This window comes from Callorhinchus milii, unplaced genomic scaffold (assembly GCF_018977255.1).
Source record: "Callorhinchus milii isolate IMCB2004 unplaced genomic scaffold, IMCB_Cmil_1.0 Scaffold4, whole genome shotgun sequence".
Lineage (NCBI taxonomy): Eukaryota > Metazoa > Chordata > Chondrichthyes > Chimaeriformes > Callorhinchidae > Callorhinchus > Callorhinchus milii.
Window position 1 is genome coordinate 14,200,058 of NW_024704745.1, and position 22,442 is coordinate 14,222,499.

Sequence of the window (22,442 nt, forward strand, 5' to 3'; positions counted from 1 at the left end):
CCCCCCACTTCCCCGTGGGACCCATCCTGTTTAACTAATCCTGGACTGTATCAGGCGATTGACGCTAAGAGCCCAGGCTTGGGGATCCCAGCGTGTGTTGGGGTTACCGCTGGAGTTTAACCAGCCTGTCGTTTGACAGTGCTGTCCTGCAACCCTCCCAGGCTGCATGTCCAGCTAGGACCCCCTATGGGTCAGGGTTGCAGGGTTATGAGGAGCTGAGTGGGAAGAATGCCTGCCTGCCTGCCCTCACCCCCCACCACCATGCCCACCTTCTCCCTCCCTCCCCCAAGTTATACACCTGCTGCAATAAGACACCAGATAGACATAGCCATTGAGCCACTTTGACTGACAGCACTACAGGCGGTGCTTGAACTGGCACTTGGATGGACTTATGCTGTTTATACTGTACTGTAGTGTTATTATGTACAGTAACTGCTGTGGTGTTAGTGTACTGTTAGTATGGTATTATTGTGTACAGTAACTGCTGTGATGTTAGTGTGGTGTTAGTGTGGTGTTAGTGTAATTGTGTACAGTAACTGCTGTGGTCTTAGTGTGTGTGTGTTAGTGTGGTGTTAGTGTGGTGTTACTATGTTAGTGTGGTGTTAGTGCGTTAGTGTGGTGTTACTATGTTAGTGTTATTGTGTACAGTAACTGCTGTGATGTTAGTGTGTGTGTGTTAGTGTGGTGTTAGTGTGGTGTTACTATGTTAGTGTGGTGTTAGTGCGTTAGTGTGGTGTTACTATGTTAGTGTTATTGTGTACAGTAACTGCTGTGATGTTAGTGTGTGTGTGTGTGTTAGTGTGGTGTTAGTGTGGTACTACTGTGTTAGTGTGTGTGTGGTGTTGTGTACAGTAACTGCTGTGAAGTTAGTGTGTGTGTGTTAGTGTGATGTTAGTATGTGCGTAGTGTTATTGTGTTACAGTAACTGCTGTGGTGTTAGTGTGTTAGTGTAGTGTGGTGTTACTATGTTAGTGTGTGTGTGGTGTTATTGTGTACAGTAACTGCTGTGGTGATAGTGTGTGTGTGTTAGTGCGTTAGTGTTAGCGTGGTGTTACTATGTTAGTGTGGTGTTAGTGTGTGTGTGTGTGTATGTGGTGTTTTTGTGTTACAGTAACTGCTGTGGTGTTAGTGTGATGGTATGCGTTAGTATAGTGTGGCGTTAGTGTGTGTGTGTTAGTGTGGTGTTACTATGTTAGTGTAGTGTGTGTGTTAGTGTGTGTGTGGTGTTATTGCGTACAGTAACTGCTGTAGTGTTAGTGTGGTGTTATTATGTTAGTGTAGAGTTAGTGTGTTAGTGTAGTGTTATTATGTTAGTGTGTGTAGTGTTCGTGTGTGTGGTGTTATTGTGTTAGTGTGTATAGTGTTATTGTGTTAGTGTGTGTGTAGTGTTAGTGTGTGTGGTGTTATTGCGTTAGTGTGTGTGTCGTGTTAGTGTGTGTATAGTGTTAGTGTGGTGTTAGTGTGTGTGTGTGGTGTTATTGTGTATGTAGTGTTAGTGTGTGTGGTGTTATTGTGTTAGTGTGTGTGGTGTTATTGTGTGTGTAGTGTTAGTGTGGTGTTAGTGTGTGTGTAGTGTTATTGTGTGTATAGTGTTAGTGTGGTGTTAGTTGTGTTATTGTGTGAGTGTGTGGTGTTAGTGTTTGTGTGTAGTGTTAGTGGTGTTATTGTGTGTAGTGTGAGTGGAGTGTTAGTGGTGTTATTGTGTTAATGTGTGTGTAGTGTGAGTGTAGTGTTAGTGATGTTATTCTGTTAGTGTGTTAGTGGTAGTGTAGTGCTAGTGTAGTTGTGGTGATGTTGTTGTGTTACAGTAACTGCTGCGGTGGGATGTGCTGGTGTGTGTGCAGTGTTAGTGTGGTGGTGTGATATAGGAGCTGCTGTGATGGGCTGTGCTGGTGTGTGTGTGTGTGATGGGCTGTGCTGGTGTGTGTGTGATGGGCTGTGCTGGTGTGTGTGTGTGATGGGCTGTGCTGGTGTGTGTGTGTGTGTGATGGGCTGTGCTGGTGTGTGTGTGTGTGATGGGCTGTGCTGGTGTGTGTGTGTGAGATGGGCTGTGCTGGTGTGTGTGTGTGATGGGCTGTGCTGGTGTGTGATGGGCTGTGCTGCTGTGTGTGTGTGTGTGTGTGATGGGCTGTGCTGCTGTGTGTGTGTGTGTGTGTGAGATGGGCTGTGCTGGTGTGTGTGTGATGGGCTGTGCTGGTGTGTGTGTGTGAGATGGGCTGTGCTGGTGTGTGTGTGTGAGATGGGCTGTGCTGGTGTGTGTGTGTGTGTGATGGGCTGTGCTGGTGTGTGTGTGTGAGATGGGCTGTGCTGGTGTGTGTGTGTGTGATGGGCTGTGCTGGTGTGTGTGTGTGAGATGGGCTGTGCTGGTGTGTGTGTGTGATGGGCTGTGCTGGTGTGTGATGGGCTGTGCTGGTGTGTGTGGGTGTGTGATGGGCTGTGCTGGTGTGTGTGTGTGATGGGCTGTGCTGGTGTGTGTGGGTGTGATGGGCTGTGCTGGTGTGTGTGTGTGATGGGCTGTGCTGGTGTGTGTGTGATGGGCTGTGCTGGTGTGTGTGTGATGGGCTGTGCTGGTGTGTGTGTGTGATGGGCTGTGCTGGTGTGTGTGTGTGTGTGATGGGCTGTGCTGGTGTGTGTGTGTGATGGGCTGTGCTGGTGTGTGTGTGTGTGATGGGCTGTGCTGGTGTGTGTGTGTGGAGGGGCGGTGGTGTGTGTGTGTGGAGGGGCGGTGGTGTGTGTGTGTGGAGGGGCGGTGGTGTGTGTGTGTGTGATGGGCTGTGCTGGTGTGTGTGTGTGTGATGGGCTGTGCTGGTGTGTGTGTGTGTGATGGGCTGTGCTGGTGTGTGTGTGTGATGGGCTGTGCTGGTGTGTGTGTGGATGGGCTGTGCTGGTGTGTGTGTGTGTGTGTGTGTGTGATGGGCTGTGCTGCTGTGTGTGTGTGTGTGTGTGTGATGGGCTGTGCTGGTGTGTGTGTGTGTGTGATGGGCTGTGCTGGTGTGTGTGTGTGTGATGGGCTGTGCTGGTGTGTGTGTGTGATGGGCTGTGCTGCTGTGTGTGTGTGTGGTGTGTGTGTGTGTGTGTGTGATGGGCTGTGCTGGTGTGTGTGATGGGCTGTGCTGGTGTGTGTGTGTGTGTGATGGGCTGTGCTGGTGTGTGTGATGGGCTGTGGTGGTGATGGCAGTGCTGTGATGGTGTTGTTGTGGTGCAGCCGCCGCTGTGCTGCAGCTGTGCCGGTGAGTCAGGCTGAGCACGTGATGAGTCAGCAGCCAATCAGGGGGAAGTCCGGTGGCACGTGGGCGGGGGGGGAGGGGTAGCGTCACCAGTCAGTGAGGGGGGGGAGGGGGGGAGGGGGAGGGAGAGGGTTTATTAGGGACAGACGGACACGGAGCGGCCATCACAGGGTCGGGGCGAGGAGTTGGCAGTTGCACCTCATGGTGGGGATCCCCGACTGACCGCAGAGCTGACGCCTGGGACGCGAATGAAGAAAACCTTACTTTTGTTCTACAAGTACAGGGGCCTCCACAGGAAAGGGAAAAGAAGTAAAAGACGAAAATGGCCGATTTTGTTATACGACCCGCAGCTCCCCAGCACTGCGCCGACATCCTCCGCCTCATAAAGGTCAGCGACAGGGAGGGAGGGAGAGAGAGAGAGACGGAGTGGGTGTGAGAGAGACTGAGTGAGTGTGAGAGAGACGGAGTGAGTGTGAGAGAGACGGAGTGACTGTGAGAGAGACGGAGTGTGTGCGAGAGTGTGTGTGTGCGAGAGAGTGAGAGTGAGTGTGAGACGGAGTGTGTGTGAGAGAGACGGAGTGTGTGTGAGAGAGACGGAGTGTGCGCGAGAGAGTGTGAGAGTGGGTGTGAGAGAGAGAGACGGAGTGTGTGCGAGAGAGAGTGTGTGCGAGAGAGTGAGTGTGAGTGGGTGTGAGAGAGAGAGACGGAGTGTGTGCGAGAGTGGGTGTGAGAGAGAGACTGAGTGTGTGAGAGAGACTGAGTGTGTGTGAGAGAGACTGAGTGTGTGTGTGCGAGAGAGTGTGCGAGTGGGTGTGAGAGAGAGAGACGGAGTGAGTGTGTGTGAGAGAGAGAGACGGAGTGAGTGTGTGTGAGCGAGTGAGACGGGGTGAGTGTGTGTGAGCGAGTGAGACGGGGTGAGTGTGTGTGAGAGAGTGAGACGGGGTGAGTGTGTGTGAGAGAGTGAGACGGGGTGAGTGTGTGTGAGCGAGTGAGACGGGGTGAGTGTGTGTGAGCGAGTGAGACGGGGTGAGTGTGTGTGAGCGAGTGAGACGGGGTGAGTGTGTGTGAGCGAGTGAGACGGGGTGAGTGTGTGTGAGCGAGTGAGACGGGGTGAGTGTGTGTGAGCGAGTGAGACGGGGTGAGTGTGTGTGAGCGAGTGAGACGGGGTGAGTGTGTGTGAGCGAGTGAGACGGGGTGAGTGTGTGTGAGCGAGTGAGACGGGGTGAGTGTGTGTGAGCGAGTGAGACGGGGTGAGTGGTGTGTGAGCGAGTGAGACGGGGTGAGTGGTGTGTGAGCGAGTGAGACGGGGTGAGTGTGTGTGTGAGCGAGTGAGACGGGGTGAGTGTGTGTGTGAGCGAGTGAGACGGGGTGAGTGTGTGTGAGCGAGTGAGACGGGGTGAGTGTGTGTGAGCGAGTGAGACGGGGTGAGTGTGTGTGTGAGCGAGTGAGACGGGGTGAGTGTGTGTGTGAGCGAGTGAGACGGGGTGAGTGTGTGTGTGAGCGAGTGAGACGGGGTGAGTGGTGTGTGAGCGAGTGAGACGGGGTGAGTGTGTGTGTGAGCGAGTGAGACGGGGTGAGTGTGTGTGAGCGAGTGAGACGGGGTGAGTGTGTGTGTGAGCGAGTGAGACGGGGTGAGTGTGTGTGTGAGCGAGTGAGACGGGGTGAGTGTGTGTGTGAGCGAGTGAGACGGGGTGAGTGTGTGTGTGAGCGAGTGAGACGGGGTGAGTGGTGTGTGAGCGAGTGAGACGGGGTGAGTGTGTGTGTGAGCGAGTGAGACGGGGTGAGTGGTGTGTGAGCGAGTGAGACGGGGTGAGTGTGTGTGTGAGCGAGTGAGACGGGGTGAGTGTGTGTGAGCGAGTGAGACGGGGTGAGTGTGTGTGTGAGCGAGTGAGACGGGGTGGTGTGTGTGAGCGAGTGAGACGGGGTGAGTGTGTGTGTGAGCGAGTGAGACGGGGTGAGTGGTGTGTGAGCGAGTGAGACGGGGTGAGTGTGTGTGTGAGCGAGTGAGACGGGGTGAGTGTGTGTGTGAGCGAGTGAGACGGGGTGAGTGTGTGTGAGCGAGTGAGACGGGGTGAGTGTGTGAGGGTGTAAGGTCTGGTCTTGGTGCTGTTGCACCAGCTCACACCTGCTCTGGGTCTCGCTATATGCACCACCCTGGTCTAATCCTGGTCTGGTGTAGTGTGGTCTAATCCTGGTGTAGTGTGGGCTTGAATGATCCGGTTTAGGTTTGACTTGGTCTGGAATGGTCTAATTCTGGTCTGGACTGGCCTTGAGTGATCTGGTCCACATCTGGAGCTGTCCTGAATAATGTGGACTGGTCTGGAGTGGTCCAGTCAGAGTCTGATCTCGGTCTAGAGTTGTCCGGAGTGACATGGTGTGCATTTGTTTGAACCAGGTCTAATCCTGGTCTGGTGTGAAGTGAGTTTGAACGATCTGATTTAAGTCCGATGTGGTCCTGGTCTGGCCCCGATCTGGAGTTGCCTTGAATTATGATGCGTAGTGACCCAACTGTGCAGCGCCTTGGGACGTCCTCCTGACGTGAAAGGCGCTCTATAAATGGAATCTTGTTGTTGTTGTTGTTGTAGTGTGATTCTGGTCCAGTCCGGGTCTGGTCTGCTCTGGTTCTCGTTGGTGTTGCTCTGGTCTGATCCGGTTTGTTCCTGGAGGTTGACGTCAGGAGCCTGGGTTTGTCACCCTCCCCTCCTGCCCCCCCTCCCCCCCATGATCCGTGATCAGATAAAGATGTGAACACTGTGTTTATAAACAAATGCCTGACCTGTGATGTGTGTGTGTGTGTGGAGAGGAGCCCTTTCATCCGGTTAATTAGTTAGTCTCTGGTTGACGGCATATGATGGCGGCCTGCGGCTCCCTCTGCCTGTAATTAATGTGCGTCGACTCATACTGGCGAGTACTCCGGGTGCTATCCCGCGTGAATGGCGCTATATACGTGCAAGTTGTTGCTGTGGTGGTCAGGCCTGGACCTGTGTACTAAAAGTTAACAACTCTTGTCTTTCAAAAAAAAAAGTCACGTCTGGCAGTAATGGCTTCTAATCCCTTTTATTCTCACGATTGGAAAAAGACTCCCCTTTCGAGATTGTATTTCTAGCAGCCAGCAAATCTACAAATGTAAGCAGACGGCTCGAGAGCAAGCCAGTTACACTGGCACCTACGGGCTCACTACAGTCATTCATTCACCCAATTGCTCTTTGTGTAGTTTCCTGTGGTGGGACGAAAGCAGCTGCAACAGCTATGGTTATGAAATGGTTTCCATGCATTCAGTCACAGCCCTGAGGCAGACAACGTTATTCCTGGAAGGACTTTTATGGGCATGTAAACATAGACTGGGAGGTGCTAGTGAGCAATACTGATGCCAGTAGAAACTGCGGCGAGACGACAGTACCACCTAATGGATGATTCCTGTTGTAATGTTACTGGATTGTAGGAGATTTTCAGTGTGTGATTGTAGTTTAGTTACATTTGTGCAGAAGTCCTAAATAGGCCTCGTAATTTGGAGGATGGGTAGGTGCAGATACATTGACTGGCTTTGAGCTCAGTTGACTTGTTGCATGCACTAAGTGGATTATGTTTGAAATTATTCATTTCAAGGAGACATTTGCAGACTGTTAGTGTCAGCTATGCTACTAGAAATGTAACCTTGAGAGAGAACAAAGCCTTTTTGGGTCGTGAACAGAAGGAGTTTAGAAGTAATTACTTCCTTCTAAAATGGATTCTCACCTCACACTTGTCTGCATTAATTTAAATTTCATCTGTCATGTGTCTGCCCATTTCACCAGTCTGTCTATGTCTTCCTGCTGTCTGCTACCATTCTCCTCATTGTTTATTACGTTCCCATATACCTTTCATGTTTTTAATGTCCACCTTGGTTTAATATACAATTTCATGTTTGCAGAAACTTTTTTTTAATTAGTTCTGCTTTGCTAAAATTAGTCTATGTTTTTCAATTCTGTAACTTAACACCTCAGTTATTTGGACAACAAAGAATCAAATTACCAAATTGTGGGTGCTGAATAACCCTCTTTGTTTACACTCTAGGAACTTGCAAAGTATGAGCAAATGGAAAATCAGGTGAAGTTGACTGAAAAAGGTACAGTAATTATGTGAATATTTTTGGCGTTTATGTGAATAAAGTGATTCTTTTCTGAACCTGACTATTGTACATTTTTAGAGTTGCTTGAAGATGGATTTGGAGAACATCCTTTCTACCATTGCCTTATTGCAGAAGTCCCAAAGGAACAACAGACTGCGGAAGGTATAAAACTTTATTTCATTTAAAAGGCCCAAGTTTAAGAAAGCTTGTCCACCTAACTTTCCCTTTTATTACTTTTAGTCACTTATCTCTTTTGAGTAGAGGTATATATTATGCACAGCTTTACAGCATTGCCATTGCATATGTTCATAAAAGGAATCTAATTGTTTTCCATCTCCTATGACAGTGGTTCTCAAACATTCGTTTGGTGGCATCAGTGTGCAGCCAATGATAAAGGAAATTATAGACATACACACATCTCAAATGGTTTTCATTTATTTCTGTACATTAGACAAGCCACATTTGAGAAAACACTTTTTTGCACAAAATCTTGCACAGGCAGTAACAAGAACCGCACAATAAATGGAAATCATTTGAGAGGTGCATAAAAATTAGTATTAATAGGGATCAGACATGTCAGTATAGTTGTAATCGGCTTAGTGGTTAAGAGTGATTATATGATCGCCTTGCATGCCCAGCACTATATTGATGCTAAAGCTGGCTAATAGCAGTTGCACACCTCACGTGGTGGTGGTGGGGCTGCTATGGCTGCATAAAATCAGACGGGTGGCCACATTTGAGAAACACCGACTTATAGGGCATTTTTTCCTCTCTCTCCTCACCACTCCTGCTGACTAACTGGTGTGTACAAAATTCCAGATTGTAGCATTGGTGGGTTTGTGCTCTGTGGACTGACCACATAGTTGTTAAGTACCAGACTGTTTGTTTGTTTTGGAAGTGTAATAAAGTTGGTTTATGAACTATTTTGAGAGGCCATGGATTCAATTGATATTTTAATAACAATTCCAAAATGGTTATTTGTACCCTGACTGGTTTCTATTGAGTGGACTTGGGTATTCTTTTTCCAATTCCAATGCTGTTTGTTCCTTTTGAAAAGACAACTTTGTCGTATTTGCTCAAAGTGGCAGTCATTATGAAGGAACAGTTTATGAAATTCAATTAATTCAGAAGCCTACTATAATCCACCTCCACAAATCCAAAGAGAATCTGAACTGGGAGCCTCATCCAGTCCATGGGGTAGAGACCCTGTGAAGAGGCAACCCTGGTGCAAGTTTTTTTTAAATGCATAGACAACTGAGTCAGGTAAACATTCTTAAGGTACTTGGAAAGACTGCTGGTCAGAAATTGTGTGATTGCAATAAGTTGCAGTTTTAGAAAGAAAGAATGTGGGAGTAATGGATGTGAAGCTTGGCAGGAATTGGCGTTAGTCATATTGATGGAATAGACTGTTGAAAAGTTGTATTAGAAGGGATGAAAGGAACCCTTTTTACTGTAATAACCCATATAACTTGGTATAAATTGATTCTAGTGTTAATTCTTAGTAGTAGCAAGGTGTACAGTACATCAAATTCTAGCTATCAAACCCATTGGTGCATTATAATTTAACTTAATTACAGCACAGTTTACCTGCAGCTTAATCACTTTTACCCCAGAAGTTTTGTTTCAAAATAAATTGTATTTTAAAGAACGCACTGAGGTATCGTCATTTGAAATTGGCCAACTGGTGTAAATGTAGTGCGAGTGAAAATTTGAGAAATAGCTGTGAAAGACTTAGTGTTTCCAACCATTTCCTCTGAATACATTTTGAATGGTTGTTTCTTTTCAGATTATAATCTGCATCATCCTTGGACCAAAATTAACAAATAAATCTGATGAAATCTATGTATGTGTATTGTAGTATTTCTAATTTAACTTGCCACCACAATCGATATCCTGCATTTTGTTAGGTTGAGTAATCACAAGTTGGAGACTATTGTACAAACCAGTCTGTAGGTGACTAGTGCAGGATCACTTTAGTGTTCTATTCCATTAGGTTCAGATTTGTAGTGGTGGACTATACTTCAATTCTGAATTGAACGTCTTAGATGTTGCATTTACTTTTTTGTATCTGGATCTTGTTTTTAATTTTTTTGTAATCATGTTGAATTGTATTTTTTCTAATTTATCCCCAATCTTCAGGTTACAGTCTTTAGCTTCGCCATGTACATGGCCCTTGGCGTGTACATGGGTGGGCGGGCTGGTAACTGAAAGATCCATTAAACATTAGATGATCTTGATAACGGAGGTAAGGTCCAGAGGGACGTGTTATTCGCAATTTTAAAAACTAAAGGGAGGGGGAGGGAGAAGCATGGTATATCAGAACTTCTGCATGTACTCTGTATCCAACAGTGCTCTTGAAAAAAAGTTTATTAACTGATATTAATTCATTAAGTAATTCAATTACTTAATTACGATTAAGTTATTGTATTTGTTGAATTCTTACATTTACCGAAATTTAATACCCTTAAGTAAATATGATACTGCCACCTTACTGCTCTGACTGTAAACTCCCCTCCATTCATCTAACACTGTCTTGCTTCACGTCCCCTGCCCCAACATGAGCGAGCTTTCAGCCATCCTGCTCCCACTCTCTGAAATTCCATCCCATAGTCCCTCATCCTGTCCCTCCCCCCTATTTTAAAGCCCGTCTTAAGACCTGTACTTTTCGACCATTCTTGCTTGCCTTTCTTTCCCTTTTCCACCACCACACACACAGCCACACAAGATCAGCTGTGTAAACTGCTTTGAGATGTCCTCCAGATGTGAAAAACACTATATAAATGTAGATTATTGTTCTAAGGTGATTTAGATTTTTTTTAAAAAAAAGGGGCACCTCTTGATCCTAATTTTTGGCAATAAATTGACAGAATTATGAAGTTCTGAACTGCCATGTCTTTTGCTAGACATGTTTTTATTATTATTTGAATAACCCATGGTTAAATAGTGTTGTCGAGTCTTCAGCTGGGTGAATGTGTCATCACAAGGATCATTTGGCTAACCTGGAGCTAGTTGCCCTTGTGATGGCAGATACATGAAAAGGTGGTGAAAAATAAATTATCCGTTCACTGTCTAAGCATGTTTTTTTTAATATAAAATTGGTTGACTCTGAGGTTGAAATGCAGTAACTGAAGTAGAAGGTGCCTTAACTGATGTTCGGGGAGTTAATGGAATAGGTGACTTTTTTTTCCCCTTCTACCATTCAGCAGGCATTTTGTTTTTGCTTTTGTGCTTGTTTTTAAACAACGTTGAATATTAGATCATATTCTATTAACTAATGTACAAATGTTTTCATTCACAAAATGCTGATGAGAATGAGTAATTTGTGCAAAGCAGAGTTTCCTCTGGTGAAAGATGAGGTTGGCCTATTTCCACAAGGAACCTGAGCAAATGGCTTCAAAGTGGTGTAATAACTTAAATAAAAGTCTAATGCATGTTTTAGAAATTCATTTAATGGTCATAAATTTTTAAATTGTTAATTATATCATCCTGTCTTTTTTAAGGATACAGTATTGTGGGATTTGCCATGTACTACTACACATATGATCCTTGGATTGGAAAGTTAATGTACCTTGAAGATTTCTATGTAATGAAGGAATACAGGGGTATGTTTTATGTACATTACTATAAGGCTTCATCTTAAAGCTTGCAACGTTGTTGAGGTTCACATTTGTCTCTGATATATTGTTAAATATAGCTGACGTAATACAGTTGAAGGATGCTCAACATTGTTTCATCAGCTCACCCTCTGGAAAAATTGAACATCTTGAGATATTATCCCTTTGATTTGATCAAATCACACCCTACCCTAGAAGTTTAAATTCCCAATATGAGGAGAAATGTTACTTGTAAATATAGCTCTTTGTTCTTCACATTGCATTTTGCATAGTTTCTAAATGCTGGCATTCTGTTTACAGGATATGGGATTGGCTCGGAAATCCTGAAAAAGATCAGTCAGGTAAAGAAAAGAGTCAGTTCTATATCACAGCTTAATTGTTAGTACTTACAATTTATGCAAGTTTTACTGTAATCAGTTAGGACATAAACATTTAATGACTTGGTTGAAGTCAAAATTGCAGGCATACTATATCAGTCATAACTGTACAATCTAATTTAATAAATCTACACTGCGCATGGTAATTCAAGGCACCTAGGTTAAGTATAACGTAGGTCAGATACAGAGTCTGGTGACAAAAAGAGGTTTTCATCTCATTGTTCTGGAACTCCTAGGAGAGACTGAGATTTATACTCCATCTTAGTGACACTTTTGTCAGATAAATTAAGTATTTGTATATTGGAATATATCTGGAGTAGGCACAAGTTCAAAGCAGTTTTGGACAGGTAAATGTGGAGGAATAGATACTTTACCCTCAATCAATACATAAATAAATAATATTCCTTGCATTTGATATAGAGCCTTATCACGTCTTTGAGATGTCTCAAAGCGCTTCACAGAATATACTGTAAAGTGAATTGACTATATTTTGTGGGTTTTAAGTGAGACTTGAGTAAGAAGTTTGCAAATCGTCAACTTTTTATTGTTTACCTTGTTTCCAGACTGCTGTGCAGAGTCGTTGTAGCAGCATGCACTTTGTAGTGGCAGACTGGAACGAACGTTCGATTAACTTCTACAAGAGGCACGGTGCTGCAGATTTGTCCAAACAAGAGGGATGGCGTCTCTTTGAGATTCAGAAGGAACACTTGATTAAAATAGCAGCTGAAGAGTGAGCGCACATGCTCACAGTCTGAAGTGCACACTAACGTTTTGGCTTTCCCAAACGTTTGTTTTGTTAGAGTCTGATTTTTGTTTATATATATATATATATATTGTGTGAATTGCAAACTAACCTGTGGTAGAATAATCACTTTAAATGTTAATTGTAATGCATGTTGAAATAACTATACTGTAATGATCTCTTTCAGTCTTGGATGATGTCCTGCAAAAGGGGATTTAATCATTCTCCTTGGTGATTTTTATTCCAAAAAAATTGTTTAGTCTATTTTGATGTGTTGGAAAAACCTCATTCTCCTCAATTCTGGTTTAAAAGGGACTTTGTGTTTAATTGGAATTTTGGTTACAGTAAAATGTTTGCTGTTAGGCACAATCTACATATGTATATAGCTTCATATGGATATAGTGTCAATATGTAGAAATGGCTTCTGTAAATAAATTAAGCTTTCATGTTACAGTACAAAGTTTTTATTCACCAGAGAAAGGGTTGCATCTTTCATTTTCCCCTCCCAACTGATTGTCATAATGTAATGTCTGCTCTTAGAGTAACTAGAGGAAATAACCTTCCAATCCATATTGGATATTTAAGCAAAATACAAAATTTCCCAGGCCACCACCAAAAGTACAAAAAATTAATCAGCAATTCAGTTTGGAGTATGAAAATAGTTGCAGTAATGAGGATGATCAGTTCATCTTTTATATGTTTTGTTTATTATTGATTCTGTTTTGGTTTGTAGGCTATAATAGAAGCTCATTGTTAATAAACAGCTTGACAATGTGTTCTATAATCAATTTAACATTAGTGTCTTGATGTTTATGTGCTCAAAATCATACATTTTCTCTTCCGACACTCAGGGTTATTACTTGCCCTTTCCCACACTGACAACCTGTTAGACTAACAAAGATGTACATTCTTCAACATGACATTAAAAATGTCACCACTTTGTAACTACTTGAATATTTTAAATAAAGCAAACTCCAAGGAAAACCGTGTTTCAAAAGCTTGTTTGTAAATCTTTTACGTTGATACTGTTCTGAACTGATCTGTGTTTGTTTAACAGGGAAACAGCAGTGTTGTAATGGCTTTGATTGTACAAGTGACCTGTTGCCTATAAGACATGAGATGATAGCTTTAAACCCCCCGTATTTCAGTTCCGTCACATGGGTGAGAGTGAGTGAGGGGAATTCGGCCAAACTAACCGAGTGGCTTGTTTCTGTGCCACATCACCTAAGTGTACCTAATTCCACAAGAGTAGTACAAGAACAAAGGCTTGGAGACCCCAGAGTGCATTTGGATACTGCTGGAGTTTAACCAGCTAAAACCGCATATAGTGACTATCCTCCTTGAGGGGAGGCAAATGGAACTAAAGTAGTTCCAAGGTGATGTGCTTGGAAATGTTGGACCCTCTGTGGTTGTCGCTGTAGTCTGGTTCCTGAGCCAGGTGAGTCCACAGTGCTCTGGGGTGCTGCTGCTGATCGACGAGCCAGCCTGGCTTATAGGTAGGACTTGGAGAAGCAGACAAGAGTCACTGGGGGCAGGGATTCTTCCCATTCAGTTCATGTTAACCCTGCAAGCCAAAGCCTTAATGGGTAGGGTGGTCCTAGCTGGTTAAGCAGCAAGAACACTTGCCAGACATTGCTTTCAATGGCAAGTATGCTGTTTTAGCTGGTCAGACTCCAGCAGTACTCCAATGCACACGCTGGGATCCCCAAGCCTTGACTCTTGCAGGCCTGCGCCTAATACTCTCCGAAACTGGGTAAGCAAGAGGCGTTCCTCCAGAAAGAGAGTGCGCATTCCCCATTGCAAACATGGGAATTTCCATTTGTAGGTGGTGAACATGTCTGGGCTACAATCAATAAACTCTATAGCCCTGATTAATATGAAACCTGTGATCTTCCTGATGTGCATAGGATAATTTCTGTGCATATGTGCACTTCTGTCTGGTTTGGATACTCTTAAGCATAGAGATGGATTTCTGCATATTTCATACACCCTGCTGACCAAAAAAAATATTTGTATTGCAACTCCATAACTTTCAGTACAATTCTCAATAGACAATGAGTCTTTTAATCTTAATTTTTAAGTAAAACAATTTAGATTAACCAAATATAGCACTAGAGTGACATTCAACCTCCAGGGCTGGCCTTCTATTTGCTAATGTGGTAAATTAATTTGCAAGGCCATTCACTAGATGAGGTTTCCCATTTAAACAGCCCAATAACAACTGTGGTCTGTTTACAGTGCAGGTGTGGGACTAAAGTTGCAGACAAATTGCAACCAGCTACTGTATAAAGAGCAAAGAGAGAAAAAGGTTCCCACAATTGTGGGAACAGAAGCAATTTTCAACCAGACTAGAAAAATCCTGAAATAGCTTGTCAATAAATAAGCAATACTGTAAAAATCCTGATTGTCCTGGCCTCCTTATTACTATGTACTTAGTAACTGAGTGGGCTACTTTGCAATTGGTACAAATGTTACTGTGCTCTCATTGTATACAGTTGTGCACAAGTGCCAAGTCAGTGCCTTGAACCAAAGTTCAAACATTTTACCATCTGTTAGATCTAATTTTGCACCATTAAATATTGCTATAATATTTGATTATTTGCCAAACTGCAGAAAACAATATTGCATTCCTTTTATTTCCACAAGGGATTAGCTAACACTTCTGATTATGTAAGTAATGCAACTCACTTAATTACAGTTATGTTGAGTGCTGTGCGATAAATGCATCTTCTGGCAAAGCCAAGTTCTTACATATATGGATGGTAGTTAGCCATTAATACAGTCATCTAAATACCACATAAACATGAAAAAACATCAAATGATACAGTAGTTTGCCATTTCCAATACAAGTTGCACTTACACAATGCCTTATACATGACAAGGGGGGAATAACAACAACAAATTGTATTTATATAGTGCTTTTATCTTCGGAGTGCCATCCCAAGGTGCTGGGCAGTCAAGGGTTTGCACCTAAGCTGGGGGTTGGAGTAGTGGGGTGGGAAGGAGGTCAAAGGCATGGTCAAAGAGGGTCTTGAGACAGGCCTTGAAGGAGGCATGGTAGGGTGAGAGGTGAAGGGATTCCAGGTGGAGTTCTGTAGGGTGGAGGCAGAAACATTGAAGGGCTGACCACCAATGGTGGGGTGGCGGGGAACATGGAGCAGGCCAATGCACACTGAGCAGAGGGAGTGGACAGACTGGTATAGTGTTAATGGGTTGCAGAAGAAGGGAGGAGCATGACTGCGGAGGGCTTTAAAAGTGAGAACGAGGATTTTAAACTCGATCTTCTGAGAGATGGGAAGCCAGTGGAGCCTGGCAAGCATAGGAGAGGACACAGCAGGGAGGAAAGCAGGTGAAATTTAAGGATGTCTGTCAAAGGCTTGGTTAGATACAATTTTAAGAGGATCTTGAAAACGGGGACAGACTTCACAAGGCCTTTCATTGGAATTATCAACACAACAATAGAAAACTTCTATCAATATATCCTCAGCATGTTTTTGAGTTGTTTTGGAGTGACCCATAATTATGAGATGTCACATTTGTAAGATGCCTGTTAGACTGTACAGTGACTTTTGGAGGGTTTTCACAAATCAAAATGGAATTATTTTTGCTGCACTTAGATTTATTGAATCTAAAGTATAAAAACAGATGTCAGACAGAACTGGTTTTCAGTGTTGCTGACATCATTGATTTCACCTAAACGGAATAGTCCTGCTTGTGCAGGTCAAAGACTGAATGTGTGGATACTGCCTAATTATTAATTATATTATACAAGCACCTTCTGTGTATCTCCAAAGAATTTGGGCATTTAAAATCTTGAGAATATATATCATAATGAATTTTCCAAACACAAGACAATTTGAAATTCATGTCAGCTAGGATTTGGCAAAAACAAGTTATGTGGTCATGACCTACTCTTAAAGGAATTCTGAGGTGGAAGTAAAATGCAAAATACGTTCCTTTGTAACACATAGGCTCCAACATGCAACACATGTTCAGTATTTGCTACAGATTATTGACCACAATATTTTCCAAATCACATATTCTTGCAACAGATCATGCAGGAAAAACTGTTTTTTGAGAGTTTGCTCAATTGTACAGCAAAGGGGTTGCTCTACTCAAGCCTGAACTTACACTGATGACCACAACACTATAGGATTAAAGGTGAAATATCTTGCCCATCCCCAATTCAAGACAGCCTGACATTTACTTTGAAAACATTGAATCAAATGGATATTTGTGAATTAGCACAACACAATAGGATTTTCCTCCAGCAATGAATTATTAAACTATTGAAGGAATTTACCCTAAACAAAGATATTCTGCACAAAAAACTAATGAAGAGAGAAATTCCATCTGGGTTTAGATTTACTCTATTTACATAGTAGAATAATAATAATCCTTGCATTTGACATAGCACTTTAACATGTCATCAAGAAATCTCAAATCAATGACACAGATATACAAATCAAATAATGCATAAGGAATTGCTCAGTACTCCAGACAAAACAATAAGCCTGAGAACAAACCTCAACATACACAGCAGAGATCAACTCCTGGAAATCCCTCGGGGACAACTGATTCTGTAATAGGGACTGGCGCCCGGTAAACCCTCAAACACAACCAATCCTATAAAAAAAAAAGTTAATTACAGAACTATCACACAGAATCGCAGAGAGTAGCTCCTGTAAACTCAACAGAAACAATCAGCTCTTAGCCCAGCAGCTCACTCATGCTGGCTACAACAACAACAAAATTACATTTATATAGCGCCTTTCACGTCGGGAGGACGTCCCAAGATGCTGGTCAGTGTACAGGATTTCAGACCCAAGCTGGGGTCGGAGGGAGAAGGGAGGGCCGATGGCATGGTTGAAGAGGTTTTGAGGTGGGACTTGAAGGAGGCTAAGGAGGGGGCGAGGCGGAGTGATTGGGGAATGGAATTCCAGAGGTTGAGGGCAGAGTGGCTGAAATTTCTCCTGCCAATGGTGGGACGGGTGGGGCGGGGGAAGTGGAGCAGGCCAGAGCCGGCTGAGCGGAGAGAGCAGGCGGGTTGGTAGGGGATTAGGAGGTCGCAGAGGTAGGGTGGGGCGAGGCCATGGAGGGTTTTGTAGGTGAGGACCAGGATCTTGAACTGGATCCTCTGAAGGATAGGGAGCCAATGGAGTCAGGCGAGAGTAGGGGAGATGGGGTCTAACCTGATTTCTGCATTTGAAACGGACCAACCACTACTACTGTTATTACTTCTCTACCTAGCAAACAGAACCAAAAACATATTACCCACTACTCCTCCTCTTTTACTTTTAATGGTCACTTTCTTACTGGAAGTAAATTCCCTCACTCCTGTACATATACATAGATACAGTAGAATCGATATCGATTCCACTGGGAAGTGCGCTGACCCTTTACACAACTCCAACTATTTCAAAATGACATCTTTCTTTTATGTGTTTCTAACTCCACCTTCCCCGGCCACAGAGATGAGCCCCCACCCTTCGCAGGGTGCTTTGCACAGAGAGAGATATGGACAACTTCTTGTCAGCCGGCTTGTTTCTCAGTCTTGAGATAGGCGGGTGTCTGTAGCCTTTCCTTTCTGTGGTCCATTGTTCTTACATCTATGCTCAAGAACCCAATAGCTCATTATCTCAGAGCAGTGAACATCGTCCCAGGAAAATATGAAATGTAATCAGAAGCTAACCTCAGCCCATCCAGCAAATCTACTTTTAACCCCCAATTCTTCTGGAACATTCGGTGGCTGCTATCAGTATACCAATGTATCCTGAGGTGCTAGTCAGTATATTTCAACAATATTTAAGAATTTGCAATTCGCACAAGAGTAGTTGAGAGGAGGAAAGCAACAATTTCAAACATCATGGGTCTTATGGATCAGCTGGTGATTACAGGGTCAGCAAAAGTGGGTTCAAGGGAGCAGCTGACACCCACAGAATCTGAATGTTGATCATCCGACAGTTTATGGGGCACATTCAAAGTCCAACACATGGTAGAATAGGGCACCACCACCGGGATCAAGATAGAGCCATTTGTGGCCCAAGTGACTCCACATTTGGAAGGGAGATCCAAAGATCCTTTCTAAAATATGTAACAGTAAAGTCGCAGCATCCAGAAATATGATTTGGGAAGCTTGGAGCTAGGGCATTTTGAATTGTTGTTTTTGCCTGGAACAAACAAACTGCTCTTGTCTTTAAGTAGCCTCTTACACTTAAATAGCGCCTTTCACATCAGGTGGACATCCTAAAACGATTGACAATAATAATCACAGCCCCTAGTGTTGAGGGTGGGGTGGGATCTAATAGGTTTTTTAAAAAAGGATGACTAAACACCTCAGTGATCAGCTGTTGGTTCCAAATCTTTGCTTCTTTGTTCAACAGCTGCTTCTGGAGACTTATCTGACAGCTTATCTGACGCAGAGCCAGGTCTCTAATCTGTTCAGGAGCTTGGAAGTGCGCTACTTTTACATTACACTTTGCCTCCAGAGAAAGGCTCAACTGCGGAGCTAAAGTGGTAATATAAAAACTGCATTAGATCATTTATAGACCGTCACAATGCACAAAACCTTACGTTTTTGTGTCCACCTTAAATAAAGGCAGCAGAGCCTGCAAGCTCTGCATAAAGAATTAGCCCTGATCCTTTTCTCCCCCATTCCGCTGCTACTATTTTGGGAGGGTCAATCGATGGTATCCCAAGCATTTAAGCTGAGAAAGTTTTCACCAGCTGAGCATATAGCAGACCCCCAGCTGGCGTTCCTAGATAAGTCTTGCCCACAAATATACAGTCAATTGATTTTACAATATATTCTGTATACACTTTACAGTATATTCTAGAAAACGTGAAAAGTGCTATATCAAGTGCAAGGATTATTTTATTATAAGTGATCTCTCTGGATCGTCATGCAGGCTGGTTCTATGACCTCTGGATGATCTTATTGACACTCCAGCTTGTATGTTACCTTTGTAACTGGAGGAGCTCCTTGCTACAAAAGGCAGCCTGAAGAGTTTCCATGAAATGATAAAGGCAGAGAAATCTTTTATCGAACAGTACTGTATTCTGGCCTCCTCCATCCTCGCACAATCATTTTCTTTCAATAAGAAACATTTCTTATTATACGTCAACAACATTGAACAATGTTCAGAGTACGTACTAGAACAAGTGACCTCTACTTTCTTATCTGATTTTGGAACAGTTTATCTATTCACTTTCAACTGACTACTGCTTCATATCCATATTACATTTTTACTGGTTTGTGGATAACATGGTTCACTTTCTATAAATCTTTAACTTTTGTGGTTACTTGTTTTGTTAATTTGCGGGGATTGTGCAAGCAGTACTTTAACAAGGACAAACAGTAAAATAGAAAAAGAACACTCATGAGTGCATTGAGGCAAAGCTTTGCTGGAAACAAATGCAATAACAACACCACTTTGGCAGCCTCTCAAGATATCTAAATAAGCTTACAGTCACTGTTTGGAGTACAGGCAGAATTGTGAATCCCACAGGGGAAAGAATTTACGTCAACAATGTAGGAGTTACAAAACCAAACAGATTTAGAAAGCGTCTGGAATATTGACCTTGCAATTACCATGAATAGACTTTGGCTTCTCAAGTTGAAACTATGCATTTCAACTACAAAGTCATGGAAAACCAAATACTGTACTTCTGTTGTTGTTGGAGAGGTGGTAAGTGGAATGAAAATGCCTTACACAAACAACATGCAGCACCCTCTGGTGTTGGACAAGAATGTAACCTGTTAAAAAAATTGATCATGACAAAAACTAATTCTCAGCTTGGTTTGGATTCTCTTAAGCCTAATGATGGGTTTCGGATGTGTCAGACAATTTCCTGCTAATATACGAAAGAATTCCCTATTTTTTCAAATATTCTTCCTAATAATCTTTAACATCTGACAAAGTTTCCGATATTTTCTTGTTTTAATCTCCTGATTCAGATTTTTTTAAAAGCAGAAATATTGAATCCAGTTAATCGTAATAATTCCAGCACTCTTCTGAAATATTCTAAGAGACCATGTTAATAACTGAGTAATCAATTTAAATCAAGCTCAACCCTAAAACATTGTGCTCTGCATAATTTACTGTTTTACATGCTTTTAACCACAAATCCATCCAGAAACTCTAAGGTCTATTTTCTGAGCATGTTTTCTAAGGGACAGTCATGGGTTTGTGGTGGTAATGGCCCTCATTTTCCCTCTACAAAGGAAATGAAACTTGTAGTGTTTAACTGAGCAAAATGATCCTCATCTGACTGAACTGTTTGTGCTTCCAACTAACCCAAACCGGTAATACAAAAATGCTGACCTAAACATTTGTAGGAAGTCAACTCAATCGAGTTTGTCAAAACAACCATAAAAAACACAAAGTTCAATATTGTAAAAGTAGTCAATCAACATTCAGAAATAATAATAATAATCCTTGCAAAACACAAAATACTACAGATGCTGGAAATCTGAAAACAAAAACAGAAGTCGCTGGGAACACTCAGCAGATCAGGCAGCATCTATGGAGAAAGGAAAGTGAGTCAACGGCTCAAGTGCAGTTCTGACGAAGGTTTGGTGACTCGAGACGTTGACTCACTTTCCTTTCTCCATAGATGCTGCCTGACCTACTGAGTGTTCCCAGCGACTTCTGTTTTTGTTTTCATAATAATCCTTGCATTTGTTACAGCGCCTTATCACGTCTGCGAGATGCCTGAAAGCGCTTCACAGAATATACCCTAAAAGTGAATTGACTGTATATTTTGTGGGCGAAACGTCAAAAAAAATGAAGGTAACTGTCACAAAATGCTAAATAATCTGGATAAAGTTACTAACCAGAAACTGCAATACCACAGAAAAAAGACAGGAAGTTTCTGACTTAGCATCAGGAGACGAATGCTCAATTATTCAGTGCTGAAGTATGAGACAGCACTAAACCCTTGAACAGAGTCTACCGTTGTGTCCGATCAGTAGTATAATGATGTTTGGTGGATTTTGCAATCATAAACAAGTAATAGATGTACAACAACAATAGCTGGCATTTATATAGTGCCCTTCACACGGGGCAACGTCTCAGGGCCCTTGCAAATGCTTAGGCGTGTGGGATTTACACACAAAGATGTCAACACTTAAGTCGGGTGGGACACCAGGATCTGCAGGCGAACAAGGCAGTCAATTTTTGTCATTCACCACATGGGCTGTGTATGGGACCAAATATCTATCTGTGTTGTGTACCTACAAAAAACTCCACAGTCCACATACAGCTGATGTGAATTCCCTTCCCTGGGGAGTAAATTGTGCTCTGCTCTGCAATAATGTACTGTTTCACGTGCTTTTAACCGCAAATCCATCCCGAAACTCTTAAGGTCTATTTTCTGAGCATAATAATAATAATAACAATAATCCTTGCATTTGATATAGCGCTTTTCACGTCGGGAGGACGTCCCAAAGCGCTTCACAGAACACACCGTAAAGTGAATCGACTGCGTATTTGTGGGCGAACGCGGCGGCCAATTGCGCACAGCAATGTCCCACAGACAGTCGTGGATTGAAAATGACCGATTTTATTATTGTTTTTGTTGTTTTCGGAGGGATTGTTATGAGGCTCTGCGTGGAGTAGGGAAACTTGCCCAAGGGTTTCGCCCTCTGCCTGGGATTGAACTCAGGTCTCAAGTGAGCAACGCTTTACTCAGGGACAGTCATAATAATAATAATAATAATCCTTGCATTTGATATAGCGCTTTTCACGTCAGGAGGACGTCCCAAAGCGCTTCACAGAACACACTGTCAAGTGAATTGACTGTACATTTGTGGGCGAACGCGGCGGCCAATCGCGCACAGCAATGTCCCACAAACAGTCGTGGATTGAAAATGACCAATTTATTATTGTTTTTGGTTTTGGAGGGATTATTATTAGGCTCTGTGTGGAGTAAGGAAACTTGCCCAAGGTTTCGCCCTCTGCCTGGAATTGAACTCAGGTCTCTCACTTGCAAAGCGAGTGCTCTAACCACTGAGCTACAGGACTCCACTGTATGGGGTTTGTGGTGGTAACGGCCCTCGTTTTCCCTCTCTCCACAAATGTCATTCCTGGGACAGCCACAGCCCGAGGCCCGGGGCCTGAGGCCTGAGGGCTGAACCCTAACCCCCTCAGCAGGAGACCCCGCTGCGTGCGCCACCTGTGCAGCAGTCACATCACCACCCGGTCGGTCGGTCGGTCGGTCGCTGCGCTGACGAGGTGGGGGCGGTGACGAGGTCGGGCGCTGGGACCCTCGGCGCTGCAAGTGCGCTGGGCGCTGCCACTACTGCCGAGCGGCCTTCAGGGGGCGCTGTCGGCGGCGGCGGCGAGCAGCGGGCGCAGGTCCGGCGAGGCTCGG

The 22,442-nt window shown here is 43.6% G+C and overlaps 1 protein-coding gene across 1 annotated transcript; it reads left to right on the forward strand.

The window, feature by feature from the left end:
• Positions 1-3,318: 3,318 nt before the first annotated feature.
• Positions 3,319-13,052, forward strand: LOC103187601 (diamine acetyltransferase 1). Its single transcript, XM_042334140.1, has 6 exons — positions 3,319-3,615; positions 7,281-7,332; positions 7,414-7,497; positions 10,836-10,937; positions 11,250-11,290; positions 11,890-13,052. Exons 1-6 carry the CDS (start codon positions 3,550-3,552, stop codon positions 12,058-12,060), a joined length of 516 nt encoding a protein of 171 aa, XP_042190074.1. The 5' UTR covers positions 3,319-3,549; the 3' UTR covers positions 12,061-13,052.
• The last annotated feature ends 9,390 nt before the right edge of the window (positions 13,053-22,442 follow it).